The 18654-nt window shown below is 38.6% G+C and overlaps 1 protein-coding gene across 1 annotated transcript in view; it reads left to right on the top strand.

The window, feature by feature from the left end:
* PACRG (parkin coregulated) overlaps positions 1-18654 on the top strand; it is a 530295-nt gene that overhangs the window by 316847 nt on the left and 194794 nt on the right. Inside the window, exon 4 of the mRNA XM_032650624.1 lies at positions 1168-1317. Within this exon, the coding sequence (XP_032506515.1) occupies positions 1168-1317 (150 nt within the window). The remainder of the gene's footprint in view (positions 1-1167; positions 1318-18654) is intronic.

The following is an 18654-nucleotide window of genomic DNA, read 5'->3' as shown; positions in this document are numbered from 1 at the left end:
ATGGGGGAAACTTATCTTTGGAACAAACTGAATTTGAGGTTATCGCAAGACATAGCCTACTGGAAATGTGAGCTGGAGTTCAAGAACAATGTTAGGACTGCCTCACAAGTACAGTGACCATGGTGTCATTCCTTTGGATGGACTGGTTCCTTTTGTCCCTCTGTAAATGGCACATGCTTTAAAGTCATAGTCAATTTTTTCTTTAGACGGTCGAATATTACAAATAAGAGCCTCTGACTTTGTCCTGAAGTAGTCTCGGGCATTGCAATTTATCAGTCACCACCTTTGACCTTCTATAATAGATGCTTCATATGGCTTTTCTATTTAAATCATAGAAATTTTGGCCATTTTAGAAAGTAAATAATAGGTTCCCATGGTTAAGGACCAAGAAAGTGTGGGGGAGTTGGCTGTGTTTATACAGCCAGTTATCCGTGTCCTTGTCCCTGGGCCTCTGCATCCCCACTGGAGCAGGTTTCCAGACCCTGCACTTGGGGGACACCAGGTAACTTACTGTCTCCTGTTCTATCTCTGCAGTACAGCTTGTTACTGTGCATTCAGAATTGTTCTTTAAAAACATTTTGCATGCCTTTGGTATCTTAGTTATATACAGTTAATTCCTTCTAAAGTTCTGAACGTTAAAAATGTTTGCTTTTCTTCCCTACTTTCTTGAGAGTCTAATTATAGTCACTTTATGGTCACTTCTACCAACAATGTTCTCGATGTTTGTAACCAGTCTATAGTTTCTACTCATACACAGCATAACCAGTCTCTTCCTCCCCCAAAAATGTTTTTTCCTGGCAACAGTTTTAAGCATAGCATGGATTGCTAACTGAAAGGGATCGTTGCATAAAAAGTTATGTGTTGTCAACCTCCACGGGGTCCTTTAGCAACACGAACTGATCTTTTACCTTTCATGCTACTTGTCCATCACCAGCCTCTTAGGATTGATGAGGAATCAGTGCAAGTCGGGAGAACAAACAATACACAAACACGATCCTGTTTATAGCGTTAACAGTGCATCATTCAAAGCTGTAATAAGCCAGGCTCATCCCATGGGTGATCCCCAGTAGAGTACAGTTTAATTAAGTGGTCTATGAGACGACTTCCCTTAACATTGTAGAAATGAATGCTTTCTATTTTTGGCTTGTTCCTTTTCCTACTGTATAGATGCCTTGAACCTCCGAAACCGACAGGTCATCTGCGTCACTCTCAAAGTCCTACAGCATCTGGTTGTGTCCGCTGAGATGGTGGGTGAAGCTTTGGTGCCCTATTACCGTCAAATCCTCCCCATCCTCAACATCTTTAAGAATATGAATGGTGAGCTAATATCCCAGAAGTCAAAATGTCTTTTAAGCACTAAGAAAGGGAATGGTTTGAGGTAGAGTTAATTAGCAACACGCTTAGGATTTATTATTGCATATAAAGCAAGATCCATTCGGAGATCTAAGTAGCATAACTCCTACCTCTTCTCCTGCCACTCCCTAGGGAAAGAGTAAAATTAACAATTTCATTTATTACTCCTCACATGTACAGCTTACTTACTCAGTACAGAAGCACTGAAACAGTTCTATAATCTTCCCATAATTAAATTGTAAAGTTTTTTTTAAACGGTCTTCTGAATACGTTAGTAGGTTTTGAGTTTGTCCTTTCTCTTGATGGTAATTCTACCTTCAGGTATTTCCTGTTAAAATTACAGTCAGTTTTTATAATTGATTTAAGAGGAATTTTTAAAGCAATATTATTAAAATCTGGTACAGGCGATTTGGAGAGTTTTAATATAAGTTCTATTTCTATTTAAAAAAAAGAAAAATAGATGATTCGTAGTTACTTAGCTGATGGTGCGTGCTGATTAAATATATATGTGCTGATGTATTTATTTTTTAAAGTAGTATTCTATAAGGTTTGGAAAGCACTGATGCACTGAAGTGGATCTGCTTCACCCAAGGGTATTAGCAAGTTGTGGTGACCTCCTGGCAGGCAGTGGATGTACATCTGTTCATTGACGCTGTGATTTTCCTTCTGTACCTCTTGAAACGATGTGAATCTAATTTTCTTTTATGTTGCTAACTTTGAAGTTCCATACTTCTTACGTGCACGGTGTAAGCCAACATTTGAAGTTAATTTCTGACAGCCGTGTAAGTAAGTTAGTAATTTAGTGGAACAGTGCGTGAAAATTTTGCAACACGATCTGCTTATTGTACAGACAAGAAAAAATCAAACTAAAAACTGAACATATGACAGCTTCAATCACAAAGAAGTCCTGTTTCTGGAATCATTATTTTTCATATATTTCCTAAATTGCTATTAAAAGTCTCCCTAGTCAGGCAGACTATTCAGGAAATCATGGGATCATCAGAGTCTTTAGCTGTCTTTCAGGAGTAGGGCCTCCCTATATGTTTAATATTAAACATTTTTAATAAAAAGGACTTCAACTGGGGTTATGGGAGCTTAAGAATGCTCATAGTGGAATGAATTGATATCCATTCCAAAATATCTAAGCACTACAGAGTTAATGTGGTCATTTAGATGAGATGGTCACTCTTTCAGAAAAGTAAAAACTGGGTGTTAGTAATTCAGTCTTTTACAATCTAAACTGAAAGTTTTAGTAACAGCATTTCTACTTTGTGGAAAATACTTGCTTAAATATTCTTGATTCATAATTCATATTTTTACTGCAGAGCGGCATCAAATAAGAGATAGATGTAAAGACAGGAATGCTAGAGATAAAGACAGAAACGGAAGGATCAGGGAACACTCACCCCCAGAAGTCTCAGTTACAGTTAACACTTTTGAAGTGTGTGATTCACAAATGTTTCCTCAGTAGTCCTCACAAAAACCTATGATGTATGTCCTATTACTATTTCCATTTTTTAGCTGCAAAAGTTGCCTCTCTGTAACTCTTCCCCTCCATAAACATTTGCTTCTGTACTTGCCTCTCATGGAAGATGAGTGCCAGCATCCCCCTCCCTTGCTTGAGTAGGAGTAGGGGGACGCCAAACGCGTTAATGCTCTCCTTGTCCTACAGTGGGATCCGGAATTTAAATCTAAGCAACATTTTGTATCTTTGTATAAAATAAGAAAGACAGTGATATTCAAAAGATGATTAGAATCTCCCTCATCCTCAAGGAACCCTGTAAAGAAGAATAAGCACAGCTGCCCCTAAGACAGATAAATCTCTTGGGAGCTCTAGACTATTAAAAACAATTGGTTTCTACATATTCCTCATTATACTACTTATTTAATTCTTTAACTTACAAATGTTCCTATGCTTCACAAAAGCAGTGACTGAGTTTAGGAATACATCACCTGTTTATTTACAGTTTATATCATGGCTTTAATTGGTCCGACACCTAGCTGATTATTTTGGAACATTTCTAAATGTATGCAGCAGGAATTCTACATTCAACTATTTTTCTGGTTAATATCTTTCTGACATTTGAGCAGAAAAACTATTAGCTTCAGCTTCATTTTCTACTTATCTTAGAAACCTGTCAGTACAATGCCAGAATGCAGTTTGCTGTATTTCCAGAGGGTCATCTTACAAAATTGGAGCATTCTAGCTATAAAACTTAAAACTATTCTTCAGAGTGGCTCTTACCACAGATCCAGTTCTACTAGTAGAAGCTTATCACAGGATTTCCAAATACAATACTATTTTCAGTCTAAAAATAATTTAGCTTTAATAGTATTTTAATAAACCTTGCTTTATGATTGTATTTTATTCATATTCACAGAACCATATATACATTTTTATTTAAGCAGGTGTCTTTAGTAACAGATGTATTTAGTTACAATTAAAAATAAATTAGAAATGGACAGCATGTAGCATTAGAAAAAATATTTCATCCTTAATTTCAATGTATCTGAGAACAATTTCATATTCTGTTTCCTTTTTCCCTACCTTCATGTAATCAATGTCTTGTTAAATTCATATTCAAAGATACATTTTTCCAGTCCCACAACAAAATAGTTTTGAGAGTGAGACCCAATATAAATGCCCAAAAGAATGAAAGAGAGAATATTCCTTCAAATATATGACCTTATCCTTCTGTTAATGTTCTGTTGAAGCACAAGCTTTAGCATAATTCTATTGCCTGCTCCTTTTTGCAATTTCTGTCCTATTTTAATGTCAGCTGGACTTTCTCTGAAATGATCAGAGGGGCTGAGTAGCTAGCGAACGCACAGCCATGTCAGCAGTCTTCCCAGGGGACCAGTGGGAAATAGGTAGACCGGGGGGAGCACGTGACACTGGTAGCACCAACCGGTGTCCCCATCCACACTTCTACAGGTAATGAAACTTACTGCCAGCCCCGCAAGATCAGTCCTGGTCTAGGAGAAAGAGTGGCTTTGTATTTCTATTTATAAATAACATACTTTCACAGGTTTTAATTAGGCTATAGTTAAAACAACAGCAGGCAAATCGGTGGAATAAAGAGTAATATTTGGGAGCAGAAGAGATGTGACCTTAGGCAAATCATGTGACTTCTCGGAACTTAAATTTCTTCATCTGCACAAAATATTTATAGTAACATCTTTTTTATAACGTTGGCAAAACAATTTGAGATAATGTACACCCCTTCATGTGGGGCCTGGCCTTGACTGAATATTAAATGAGATAGTCATTATTATCATACCACATTATATACACATACAATGTTATCCCTGTATGATATTATATACAAATATAGCAATACTGTATAAACTAGTATATAGCAGCTTGAAGAGGTGATTTAATGTATTGTATCCCCTGGTCACTTCTGTGAGCCTGTGAGTGAGGCATGACCTCCTGGTTTCCCCAGCGGCCGCAGTCCCCTTGCTTCGAAGGACTCACCTTGCCTCTGACTACCAAATGCCAGGTGGGTGGCCAGATAAATTAAGGACAATGGGATTCATTCAAGGATAACTGGTTTTCAAATCCATCCCTTCCTGGCAAGCTGAAACATGTGAATGCGGTTTGGGGGAAGGTCATTATCTTAAGAAGAGAAGCTGAGTGTGACAAACCAGGATCAGGGCCCTCTTTGGAAGATCCAAGCTAGTATCTAAGCTTGAACTTGTTTTCTTTCATTCTAAACAGTGAATTTTGGATATCTAAGACATGCTGTCTTTCCAGTGACTGCTGTGGGGTGAAAGAGAAAGAAGAGTTTCTATAACAACAATTTCTTCTATCCTGTGTTCTTTCACAGATGTTATTAAAGGTTACAGAAAATTAAGACAATAGGAATGCTCAATTTATAGCTTTCAGAGATGAAACCACAAAATTAATGACGTAGTGTATTGCATTTGAGAAGCTTGAGCCAATAAATGGCACTAAAACATTTACAGCTAAAATATGGGGCTCTGCCAGCAGATTAAGGCTATCCAACAACCGTGTGTTTTGGAGGCAATCCTTATTTTGGTACTTTTGTTTCTGATTGCACCAGCAGTCCTAAAACAACCTCTAAGGGATATAGTTCAGAGACTCCAGGTATCAGCAGCTCTAAGAGTACATTAACTTTATGTCACAGAATATGCAAAGTAAATGTAATAACGAAATAACATGTTCCCAAGTGTGTGAAATCAAATAGTCTTTGATTTATCTAGGATACTCTAAGATGTATGCCATAGACTAATAGAAGTCCATGAAAAGAGATTTAAAATTTCCAATTCAAATTCAGACATATTACATAACACAGGAAATGAGAATGCATTAAATTTGCAAAACATTTTGGAAAGTTTGTACCAGGTCTTTCGTCCTGAAATTTAAGTAGTTTCTAAAAAATAGAACCAACTGTTTTCTACTGATAGTCTTTTAAAACAACTTCTAAGGAGAGCCTAAGAATTCTCAGTCAATCTGTTTCAGACCCTCTTTAGATATTTTTCTGAGTCCTATGGTACCTATTTTCATGGCCCTTTAAACTGCTGATGAACTTTTAAGAGCTGATTGTTCACCAAAAATGTCTGTAGTTCTTATGTCTTATAATTGACTTGTATAAAGTTTATTTCACAGAGCTTTTAATTTAATTTTGAAATTAAGGTTTATTCCCGCATGGAATTCTATACAATTTTTAGTATGATTTAGAAATTTGCTTCAAAGCTCCTTTGGAATCATTAGGCTTATTAGATTTGAAAGTCTTTGAAAGTCCTAAGTTTATTGAGGAAAGTATTAGAATACTACTCCAGCATTTCTGAAAGTTAGATTTGGAATGATCATGTATCTATCTAATATCTTCTGAACTCTTCTTCCACTCAGATATAACTAGTTGGTCTGAAAAGAATCCTAGGATCCTAACCAAGCTGGCAGATCCATGTAGGTGCCCTTTGATCTGCACCTCTCTCCACATTTACTAAATATCAGCCTATTGGTTTCATAGTCCAAATGTGTCGGGATTTCTTTCTTCTGTGAGGAGTGTAGCACACTGAGAAGAATTAGGTGCTTAATATGTGTTTGTGTGGAATTTATTCACTATCCCAGTCTGCATGACCAATACTTATTTATTCAGTCTTGTCCTAAAGAGCCTCACTATTTCATGAGGTAGCCCATCCTACATCCAAAGAGAAAATCACTTCCTACAGTGAATGAAATATATGCCAAATATTTCTATCTGGCTTCTCTCTCTAGTCTAAACCACACAGAATAGTATCTAGTCCCTTTTCCAAATAACAGGCCCTCAAAAAATGATATAAAACTTTCCTACCCCTTCAATCTTCACTTCTCCAAGTTCAGTGTCCCTTCTTCCAAGCATTCTTTATAAGCAGAGGTTTCAGAGCCTTGAAGATCTTAGGGGATGGAGATGGTAGACCCATATACCTGTAAACACTGATGGCTCTGCAATAATCCAAGAGAGCAGCCCCAAGGGACAGATGGTCCTGGGAAAAGCCAAGGCTTCTGTGACTTCATTTGATGCACCTTATATGTGGTCAGCCCATAAAATGACCATCTTACTACTGTGAAATCTTACCATTATGTTGGGGTCAGGTGCATACTTTAAATTGCCTCTATCTGCTCTTCTCTGTAGACCCTCATGATTGCATCTGCCCAGAGGAAAAATTATTCTCAGAGTTGTCTATCTATATCTAGAAACACATGACCTGGTAGGATGATGACCAAGGGAATCAGAATCTAGTTCTGAAGGCTGTTTATTAGTTTCTTAGGGCCACTGTAATAAAGTACCACAAACTGGGCAGCTTAAACAACAGAAATTTACTGTCTCACAGTTCTGAAGGCCAGAAGTCCAAAACCAAGTTGTCAGCAAGGCTGTGCTCTCCAGTCTTTAAGGAAGAATCCGTTCTCCACTTTTCTCCTAGCTTCTGGTAGGTCCAGCGCTCCTTGGCTTGTAGATGCATCACTTCACTGGCTGCCTCCATCTCCACATGACATTTTCCCCTGTGTGTCTGTCTTTGTGTCTCTTCTCTTCTATTAAGATACTTGTCCTTGTCAGGTTTGGATTAGGTGCCCGCCCTACTCCAGCACGACCTCATCTTAACTTTACTAATTACATCGGCAATGACCCTATTTCCAAATAAGGCACATTTGGAGGCTCCAGAAAGGGCTTCAATTTGGGGGGGGGGATGCTATTCAACTTGGGACAGACCATGTAACTGTCTCCCAGGGCGTGTGGAGGTGCGGCCCCATACTTGATGAGTAAAGTTGGAGGTTTCGCGTGCCATCCATTCCCTCACATCTCCATCACTGAACGAGGACTGGCTGCACAAAACCTGATGAGAACTCCCCCTTTTAATAACAAGGAAAAATTCTCTTCCTTTTCCCTTCATCAGGAAGGGGGTGTTCAGTTAAGAAAGGACAGGGATCTAGGTAAGTTTGGAGTAGAGGGGATAGCAGGAGATTTTTTTTTTCCTTCGGTAATGTTGCAAACTGACAAAGAGAGGTGAGCGAATGCTTTCGCGGCTCTGGGTGCTGCCCGGGATATCCCAGACTCCCAAGGGCATGCTGCCACCCACCTTCCAGAGGACCCCAGGCACCCACTCAGGGTGGCAGACTGCATTGCCTGCGCCTGTCCCTGCCCAACCAGCTGGGCAAGAGGGTCAGGCCACTCTGTACCTGAATGGGGTTTGGATCAATAAATAGGGGTTCAGCTTGTGAACCAGGACAGGTGGGAAAATGTGTGGAAAAACAAGAGATGGGAGAGTGTTTAAGAGCAAAGTTTCTGTGTCAGGGTTGCTTGGGTTTGAATCCTGGCTCAGGGTTTGTGACCTTGGACGGGTTACGTAACTACTCTGTGCTTTAATCTCCTTCATTTGAAAAGCAAGTTGTAGATGAAAAACTGCTCATTGACCCGCAGAGAACTGCAGGAGATCATTTTGTAGGAGTGTGGGCAGCATGAGGGTAAGGGGAATAGATGATGAAATGTGAGTGAAATTGCTTTACAGATTAGCAGGTGTTACAAGTCTGTCACCTGCATCACGAGGTTGTGGAGAAAACTATATGTGTGTAGTTTTGTGTTCCTTCAAAGAAAGTTAAGTGGCATCTATTAGAATTAATATGATAATTTAGTAAGGTGATTAGATGCAAAATAAACGTTCAAGAATCCATTTTTTTTTAATGTGCCAGCAGTCAGAAATACAATGCATTGTTTTATAGATGCTAATAGTTCCGACTTGCAGAAATATTCCATCAGAGGTAAACTTTTACTGTTCCGCTCTCCCTCCCCTGGAAGATAGTTTTAGTTCCTTCTCTGGATTTCCTAATTCATTTCAGAAGAGGGCAGAAGTATTTACCTAATCAAACGGCTTTACCTTGGTAAACCAGAAGTTTACGAAGAATTGCCTGCCCTGATGTACTGTTGAAAACCCAGCCTCTTTCCAAGACAGACACTGCTTTCAGTTTCTGAATTGCTTTTATATTTGCAGTTTCTTTTTATGAATCTTTCCAAATCTCAGTGTTCAGGTTGCATCCTGGGCGTCCCAGGTTCACTTGCATTTGCTACATCATTCTGGTTTTACCACTGCTCCCACCATGTGTAACTTCACCTAAAGGGATCAGACTGTCAGAAGAACTCCGATTTGCAGACAGATTCACCGCCCAGGCACATCTTGATAGTCCTGGACCAGAGGCAAGTTTGATGGATCGAATTTGCATAGTTAATCATAAAAAAATCAATTTCATCATGGAAAGAAAGGATTGACCTGCTAGTTGGAATGGGCCCCATGGCCTACACCCTGATTCTCGACCTTGAGGGACCAACCTAAAACCAGTCCAAAGACTCTCAGGAAACAGCACCAGAAGCAAACCCAAACATCACGTCCTCCCAGGAACCTCCCCTGATCCCCTTCTGATTTGTAGAATGGAGTCCTCTTCTGTAGGTCTTTCCGAAATCTCTCACGCTGGGTAGATTTCATTTCCTGGGTTTATCGCCTCAACTAGCCCGGGGTGGGCTGGGTCAGATGCAGGGAGAGAGTGGGGACAACTGGCCATTTCTTAATCTGTCTGCTAAGCTGTTTGCAGTGTCTGTTTTGTCACCCCTCGCACCCCCTCTGAGGTACTCCGCAGAGGATCCACAGACAAAGTGATTTGATCCCAGCTGGTTCCCAGTCCTAGGCCACTGGCATCGTCACTGCTCACTGGAAACTGGCACGTTTCTGAATAGGAGATTTCCACCAGCTCAGCCAAGGCTTTTGAGATATGCCTCCAGAAATCTGTATAATATGCTTTAATGTATTTAAAGGCTCAAGGTGGGTCCCAAATGTGGATATTAGCCCAAGGGAAAAGTGTTCTTTTCTGTTTATGCAACAGAAAGTTTTACTTAATCTGACCAAGAAAGCACATAGTGATTTCTAAAGCTGTAATTTAAGGAGGCTCCTATATTCAGCTGGATCATAATTTGTACTTTTAAAATCACCTAAAATATCACCCATTGTGGATTTGCTGATAATTAAGGTCTCATTCTCATTTTCCTTTATATGCAAATCTTTCAGGAGCACCCGTAAATGACTTTTTAGAGGTCTCTATGTGGACGTTGCAGAGAAAATAAGAATGTCACCAGTGTAATTGTTGTGTTGAATAGTCGCTATTCATGACACAATTAAAAGGCAAGTTTAAAAGGGGGTTGGAGACCAAAAAATGAGGTTTATTCACTGGGGGAGCCTTGCCCTGACACTGCATAAAACTTAGCAGGGGCCTTCATGGTTCCACTCACGCATGGGATCCTCAGGCACTTTGAGTCACACACACAATTCCAGTGCTTAGAATCCCTTCTTTAACAGATTGATCAAAACTCTAAACTTGATCTACCCTCAAGTATTCTCCCCTCTCCCAGCTCGGATCTGATTCAGGCTGGACGCTGGCAGTGGACAAGGGGGTGGAGTGGCTTCACCTCTCTTTTCCTGCCCTGTACGTTGCCCTGGGCGGTCAGGGTCGGGGAGGCGGGCTGCGAGGAGAGCAGAAGCTCCTGCTGACTCACGCGGTCCTGGTCTGGTTCTCCCCGCCCCGGACGTGACTCTCTCTTCTGGATATTCACTTGTGATTCCTCCCTCCGCCGCCCGATTTCCTGCATTCACCTCCGCTTCCAGTGCTCAGGGTCCCGCCCCCCCCCCCCCCCCCCCCCGCGGAAGCCATGTCATCCAGCAGGGAGGTGACCCCGCGCCAGCGCTCCCTCCCATACGGAAAACACGCTCACTCACCCTGCGTACTGGAAATTCTGGAGCCCATGCCCTTCAGTCCTGCTTCGCGGGCTCCATCAGCTTCTCAACTGTGAGGAATACCCGGGTCTTCTCGTGTCGCCCATGACGGTGCCATGGGCACCTTAGAGCACCCAGGGCTCTCCAGATGGCACCTCCGGTAGGGTGGGGTTGGCCCAGAGCACAGCGACAGCGCCCTTTAGAGAAATCTCGCTGTCTTCTCACTACGTGTCTCTCTTTAAAAGCCTGATCTGTCCGGTTGTGGAACTGGTCCTCCTAAAGCCCTCAGTCCCGCCGCTGCTGAAGTGCTGGCCTCACACCCCATGTTCCCACAGTTCCCGTCTCAACCCCACACCACACTGGCTTCCGTTTACTTGAGCCAAACACAAAACTGTAGGAGGCATTTTCCACTTAGTATGAAATCAGCTTTCCATTTTTATTGTCCTCCTCAAAAATCTATACTTTTCACATTGACAGGAAGAAATGTATATAGCTCAGCATAAGCTTAACCATCAATGAAGGAGGAATTGAAAAATACAGTAGATATATTTCCTTAGAAAAACTGCAAATATTATTGATACTTCTTTGCTTGCCTGCTTTCTGTATTATATTCTCATGCACATCTTGAATTAATGTTCCAAGTATAAAGAAAAAAGTAATGATGGCAGTGTTGTTATGAGTAAGTTCTCTTTGGATCCTTCCAGGATTAGTTTACTTTCTTTTCCCTAAAACACAGTACTTTAATATGAGCTTTTTGTGAGCCTATTTATATCCATTTTGAGATGGCAATGAACAAAAAATGACTCTCCTTTCAATGACTTTTAGATTTTGCATACCTATTACAATCCTACCTTTACTTCCCCCAAATGAGCCCTATATTTTTTTCTTAAAAGTTATCTCTTGAGCCTTGAAGTTATCTTTATCACAAACTAAAAAGCAAATTAATGATATAATAGTTAAAATTTAAAAGCAATAATTGGGCCATAATAACAGGATTATTACCCAGTAATTTTCCCACTATTTCAAGCTTTGTTTTTACCTCCAAGAAAGTTGGATATTTATTTATACACATAAAGGGTTTTGAGGAGTTCGTAGGTCTTGTACCACAAATCATTGATTATTATCTGTGCTTGTGTGAGTAAGTTGATTTGTTATAAATATCATAAATAACCATATAACTAGGTGGCTGAGACATAGGTCTGTCTAGAAGAATATGTGTTATCCCTTCCATGTTCCTTATGATCTGTGAATATAGAATGATGATATTCAGAAGGAAGCAGTGCAATATTTGTATTTTTGTGATGACCAACTAAAACGTCTAAAAATTTCTGTGAGGATTTTAAGCAACAGTGGAATGAGTGTGATGACAAGCCTTTTAAAACCTGTTCACATGTCCACCTTTCTTACACACCTGCTGAGCTGTCTCCGTTGCTTGCCATGGTACACTGGGCCTTCTTGCTCTCCCCTTAAGGCTGGTCTCACTAGCTCCAGAAAGACAAGTGCATTAGGCTAACCCCAAAGCCATAGAGAACAATGTGGTTTTTACTTGTTATTTGGAGGATGCCAAAGGGAGGGCAGCATAGTACATCATTCATTGATTCCCTGAAAAAAAAGATCGAGTGTTTACTACGTGCCAGCACAGCAAAACCTCCTAAAAATCCTTAGAAGATTGAAAGTGTGCTGCCATGCAGCTATATTCCACTTACCAAACGCATCAGACTCCTTTGCAGCCGTACCCCATGTCCCTGAATCAATGCGTACCTCCACGGGAGATCCGAGGAGCAAAGGAGGTTTCCACCCTCAGAAAAAAGCAAACTTGAGGTTCCTTATGACCATACACCCTCCCCTTCTTCTGCACTCTTTAGTAACTTGGCCCTGAGGTGAGGGCACAAATTTAGAAAAGTAAAATCCTAGATTTGATGGTAGACTTGTTGAGACTCTTCAGTGGGAAGAAGAGTGCTGCTTAGACTTAATGCATTTTCTGAGCAAATGAAATAGTGAGCTATGTAATAAAGGTTCAGATTTACCACCATTACCATTATCTTCTTGTAGAAGAACGGGGGAATCAGCTTCCTTAGTCCTAGCTACACATATCCATTCCTGGGGAGATCAAAGAAGAAACTCCCACTGTGGACAACCTTCAACTAATGTGATTTGTTTTGTTTTGATTTTCAGTTTTATTGAGATGTAATTGACATATAATTGTATAAGTTTAAGGTACACAAAATTGATTTGATATATGTATATATTGTGAAATAATTACCACATTAAATTTAGTTAACATCCATCATCTCATATAGTTACAAATTTGTTTTCCTTGTGATGAGAACTTTTAAGATCTATAGTGTTAGCAACTTTCAAAAACACAAGACAGTGCTGTTAACCATAGTCACCAGATATTGTCAATCAGCTGTCTCTTAGAATTTCTATGACCAATTTTTGCTGAATCTTTGCTAGGAGCTCCATTATATGTAATGTCTGATAAACCTTTGCTAAGAACTACATTATGATATGTGTGTTGTGTTTATAAAGTCAAGCAAAGAGCATCTGAGATTGTCTTGAAACTACCAACCACCTAGATTTGAGAGTCCATCTAAATGCATATGACTTAGGCCATGGTGGACAATACTTCATCTGGTGCATTCTCCATCATCAGGAGTGCCTGATAGGTCTAGTCTTGTTCTAATCAAATAGGCCTATGGGGTCAAACAAAGCTAGGAGCTCTAGGGTCTTTTTGAATATCTGGGTATTGTTACTTGAACATAAATTGCATGAAGACAAGAACTTTTTATCTCTGTGTCACTGCTTTATCATCAGCTCAAGAGAAGATCCTGGCCATTCTTAGCTCAATAAATATTTTCTAAGTAGTTGGATTCGGTGGGTGGATGGATGGATGGATAGTGTATTCATTTACTCTTGCCACCATAACAAACCACCACAAATTTAACTGCTTAGACAACGCCCATTTGCCTGCCTCACAGTTCTGTAGATCAGAAGTCCAATGGACTTGACTAGGTAATATGATAAAAATCTAATAAGGCTGAAATCAAGGTGTCAGCCACCCTGCATTCATTATAGAGATTCTGGAGAAGAATCTTACTTCCAGGCATAAATCAGTTCCAGGTGGGTGTAGGACTGAAATCCGCATGTCCAGGCTGGCTATCAACATTGGGTAGCTCTCAACTTTTAGAGGCTGCCCACCTTCCCTGGTTCACGGCCCCCTACATCTTCGAAGACAGCAATGGCAGCTCAAATCCTTTTCGTACTTCTAATCTCTCTGACTCCCCCCTGCCACATCTCAGCTGCTTTTAAGGGCTCATGTGATTACATAGGGCCCACACAGATAATCTTGGATAATCTCCCTATTTTAAGACCATCTACAAAGTCTCTAACAGCAGTACAGTACCTAGACTAGTGTTTGATTGAATAACAAGAGGACAGGAATCATGGGGGACATCTTTAGAATTGTGTCTTTGGATGAAGTTACCCAAAAGTTGATGTCCAGATGGCCATGATTGGAACCTTGAAGTATATGTTCAAGAGGACACAAAATGAACCTATTTCTTAAATTCTTTGCAAAGGTAGCACAGCTCTACACTCCCGTGAAAAACTCAAAGAAGACTGCAGATGTGCAAAACTTGGAATGGGTGTGACAAGACACAGAGTTGAAAGGTTTTATTGTTATCTCAGAGTTGAATCACATTATCTAAGGATTTGATGATTCATATATATAAGTGGAGAATAAAGTCAAGAAGTTCAACCTGCCTTTCAAAAGATTAGCCAGTGATAAAAGAACAGCATCTGCAGCCAGTTAGTCCCTTAGCCAATGGTGTTCTCTCTCCTACCTTATGTTCCTTGTCACTGACGGTATATTTCATTTCCTGAGTAATTCCATCAACATACCTAAAATCCCCACAGGCCAGCAATAGAAAGGATGGGGAAGTATTGTTTTTAGAATTGCTATAGTTGCTTTACAGATGAAGAAGCTAAGAACTGGATCAAATGATTTGCCCAAGGTCATATGACAGAAATGAGTCACAGCGAAGACCTCAGAAATCAATAGATCCTACTTCCAAACCTGAGTGCCAGATACTCTGAAAATGTAAATTGCTTTGCCAGAAATAGGGGTTCTGAGGCAGTTCTGACCAACAGATTTCTTTTATTTAATGTACTGAAATAAATTGACATTTCATTGATCCACTTTAACAATTATTATATGCTGTCAGATCAAAGCAGCTGTTGCTAATCTTCCCCACAAATTCATGTACATTATAAAGCAAAAATGTTTTCATATCATCAATTTCTATTGTGGAGTAGTGATCAATAATAGCTTGAGAAAAACTCTGAACACAGAAAACTAGCAGCAATTTCACCTGATTAAAAGCATCATCAAACATAGAGTATTAACTAACCCTCTAATGTAACTTCACTCTTTATGCCAGAAGGAGTTCAAATACGTATTTTTAATCCAGTGGCATTCCTTCTCACAGTTATTGATTAAAGCAGTATACATAGTATAATCACCTTGAGGACCAGGTCTTTCTAGAAGAAAGTTACTCCCTAGAGTACATTTCAAAAAATATGTGGAAGCACTTTACCATATTTCATTAAATCCAAGATGTAATCAAGTGTTAAAAATATTTTATATTTTATGCCTCCTTGAGAAAGAAAATGTGTTTCCAATTAAACTATGATGCACTATTAGCATCCTGAATCAGAAATGTAAAAATTTTTAAAAAGTGACTTAATTAAATACATTGAGTCTAATTCGACTTGCAAAGTGAGGCATCAGCTATCTTGAACATGAAAAATAAACTATCATGAATGGAATGAACACCACACCCCATCCACTCTCTTTGGGGTTTTCCTGTACCTGCTCTAACCTAATTTTCACAACCAGCATATAAAGCAAGTATTAAGACCAGTTTACAAACAATGGAAGTATTTTAGTGCTTCACCCCAGGTCATTCAGAAGCAGTCAAGATTCAAGACCAAATTAGTTTGATTCAAAATGTGTTTATTTTGTTTTCTAAGAGGGTTAGAATGTCTTTTTTCCCTGCTTATGATTTCTTGGCCAGTGTATCTACCCATTTCTTGGGAATGGACCAAGATGATAGAGGGTGAAGAGGCCATACCAAAGACTATACTTTAGAATACATGGTACTTTATAAAAGGAACATCCGTCAAAAATGTATAGCTAAATTATATAACTAGAATCTGCATGAACATGGACATGCACATGCATTTTTAAAATCAAAGGAATTTTTTGGGATACATTAATGGATGCAAAAATAGATATAGCTCAAGTTCTATACAATACTCTCTTCTACAGGATGCGGATAGTCGAGAAATTAACATTGTGAAACCAGTTATGGGCTTCAGTCTTCAATAAGCTTAATTTTTTTAATCTCAAAAAGAGCTACTTTTCAGAACAATAAATTTGAAATTATAACCCGAAACAAATAATAGAACTTTAAGTCTTCTTTATAAGGAAAGTAGAACAAAATAATGATAGCGTTATAATGAAATTAGGAAAGTAGAAAAAAATAGACATTATAAGAACAGTTTAACTGTATTTATTATTATAGACAAAGTAAAACAATTCAGTGTTCACATGACAGGTTAAGGACTGTAGTTACTAAATTGTATATATAGCTGATGCCTAATAATTTTTTAAACTCATAATTTAATAAATTTTCCTTGCTTGATAAATTTGGATTGTTTTTTATTGGCTAGTGATGTTTGATGTTTATTTCAGAATTACTTGATGGGGAAAGCTAAAATAATGACTTCCATGTGATTATTACATTGATTTGGAAAAATTTTGACAAGTTATAGAGCAAGTATAAATTTAATTTGCAGAATGTTTTTGTTTTTCAAACACAATTCTTTAAGAAAAGACCACTTGTTTTAGGTGGAGCAGTTCACAGTCTCTTTATCCTAACTAATCCCATAGTCCCCCCAGTAATTCTTCCAAATAACAATAGGAATAGAGATTAAAAATTGCTCTTGCCATTTATTCTTCATTTATCTGGCCAAATCAATATTTCAATTTAAGCACAGTTGTAGATTACAGAGAACAGTGTTCTCCTAATTTTGTTAATAACTCACAGGACGAGTGTTCTTATACTATCTATGAAGTAGTCTAAAATGTGACGTTTATCTACCCTTACCCATGAGTTACAGAGAAGAACTTCTATGAACCTGTTTCTGAAAACTAGCCTACTTTTTCTTAGAACTTTCTGCCTACTTTTACTAGAAAATTGATTGCATTATTAAATTTCTCTTAGTTTCCCATATTTTAAAAAGAAAGCATAATTCATTCCAAATAAAACCATTCCAGGGTAATAATCATTTAGAATAAAAATGATTTTAGTATTGATATAGCTAAGTTTCTCAAATAAAAAATTTCCATGCCCAACGCATAATCTACCAAGCATGCCTGTTAAACGATAGCTTTGTAATGCAAGAATTTCCATTATAAAAACTTGTGAGATACAATCTAACACATTTAAAAATTTAACACCCTTAGATTGTAATTGGAAGACAAATTCTAAGTTAATTACTGTTATATTTCTTGGTTGAAAATCCTTGGCAAGTATAATATAAAATTGACTCTGAAATTATGCAATTAAAATTATTAGCATTTAGCTATTCCTTTTGAAGCTACAATGGCTTGATATATTTGGCTCAAAAGATGTTTTGAGCCAAAACATGGCTCAAAAGATGTTCAAAGATGTTCAAAAGATGTTCAACTAAAATCTAAAAAAAGTGCTTAAAGTTCGAAAAGTTTTAAAAAGTGGCCATTGGGCTTCCCTGGTGGCGCAGTGGTTGAGAGTCCGCCTGCCAATACAGGGGACACGGGTTCGTGCCCCGGTCCGGGAAGATCCCACATGCCGCGGAGCGGCTGGGCCCGTGAGCCATGGCCGCTGAGCCTGCGCGTCCAGAGCCTATGCTCCGCAGCGGGAGAGGCCACAACAATGAGAGGCCCGCGTACCGCAAAAAAAAAAAAAAAAAAAAAGTGGCCATTGATACAGTTAAATCTATAAATGCTATGTTCAGGTGAAGTGGTTCAACACTGAGTCATTGAAAAAATGGAATGTTCTATAGAGGGTATGCTGTTTGAAGTGTTTTACACCAGGAATATAAACTTTTTTAGAATTCTGTTATCAAGGCCATGAATTAATATGCAATGTTGTGACATGATCCTGTGATCTTTGTCAAATCAATCATGGAAACTTAGAAATCTCTTCTCTTAAAAATTGATGCATTCTTAGAATTGATTGCTTGTCTAAACTATGTCTTTCATTAATATGTCTCACAGAACTGTTCTGCCAATTATATTTTTAGAGTAGATATTCCTATTTTTTATTTTTTTAGTGAGATTATTTATTAATTTGTCCCAAGTTTTTTGTATTACTTAACTGTTAGCAATAGCTAATAGTTAGCTAATGTTTCTACGGCAATATGCCAGATACTGGGTTAAACACTTTTAATGAATCATCTCATTTAATCTACACAAACCCAGGAGGAAGAAAGTATCCTTAATCTAATTTAAATGATAAGGAAATGAAGGCAGAGGGATTAAGTAATTTGCACACTGTCAGTCAGTAAAAGGCACCGAGAGCATTATTCAAACGGGAAGAGGAACAAAAAGTGATAACTTCTATAGTTTTCTCCATTTCAGGAATACTCAGTGTTTCAACTGCACCTAATAAGGTATCTTATTACAGCGTGTTAGACAAGTCATTCCAACATATTGATTTCATCTTCCAGTGTTTAAACCAGCCATGTTCAACTAGTAACACTCTTAAACTTGCAGCTTGTTCCAAAGACTGTTTTTCATTCTTGATACTAAATGAAAAAAAAGTAGCATTCAATACTAGTTATTTCCTATGATTTATTTTTTTAAATATCAAGTGACATTGATCTTAGACAAAAACTAGACTCAGATTCATTATTTATGCAATAGGATGAAATTTTTTTATGTGGATATAATTTATAAAAGACTTCACCAGATATATAACATATATATAATCA

The sequence above is a fragment of the Phocoena sinus genome, chromosome 12 (assembly GCF_008692025.1).
Source record: "Phocoena sinus isolate mPhoSin1 chromosome 12, mPhoSin1.pri, whole genome shotgun sequence".
NCBI lineage: Eukaryota > Metazoa > Chordata > Mammalia > Artiodactyla > Phocoenidae > Phocoena > Phocoena sinus.
The sequence above is the reverse complement of the archived record's forward strand: the minus strand, read 5'-3'. Positions and strand labels throughout refer to the sequence as shown.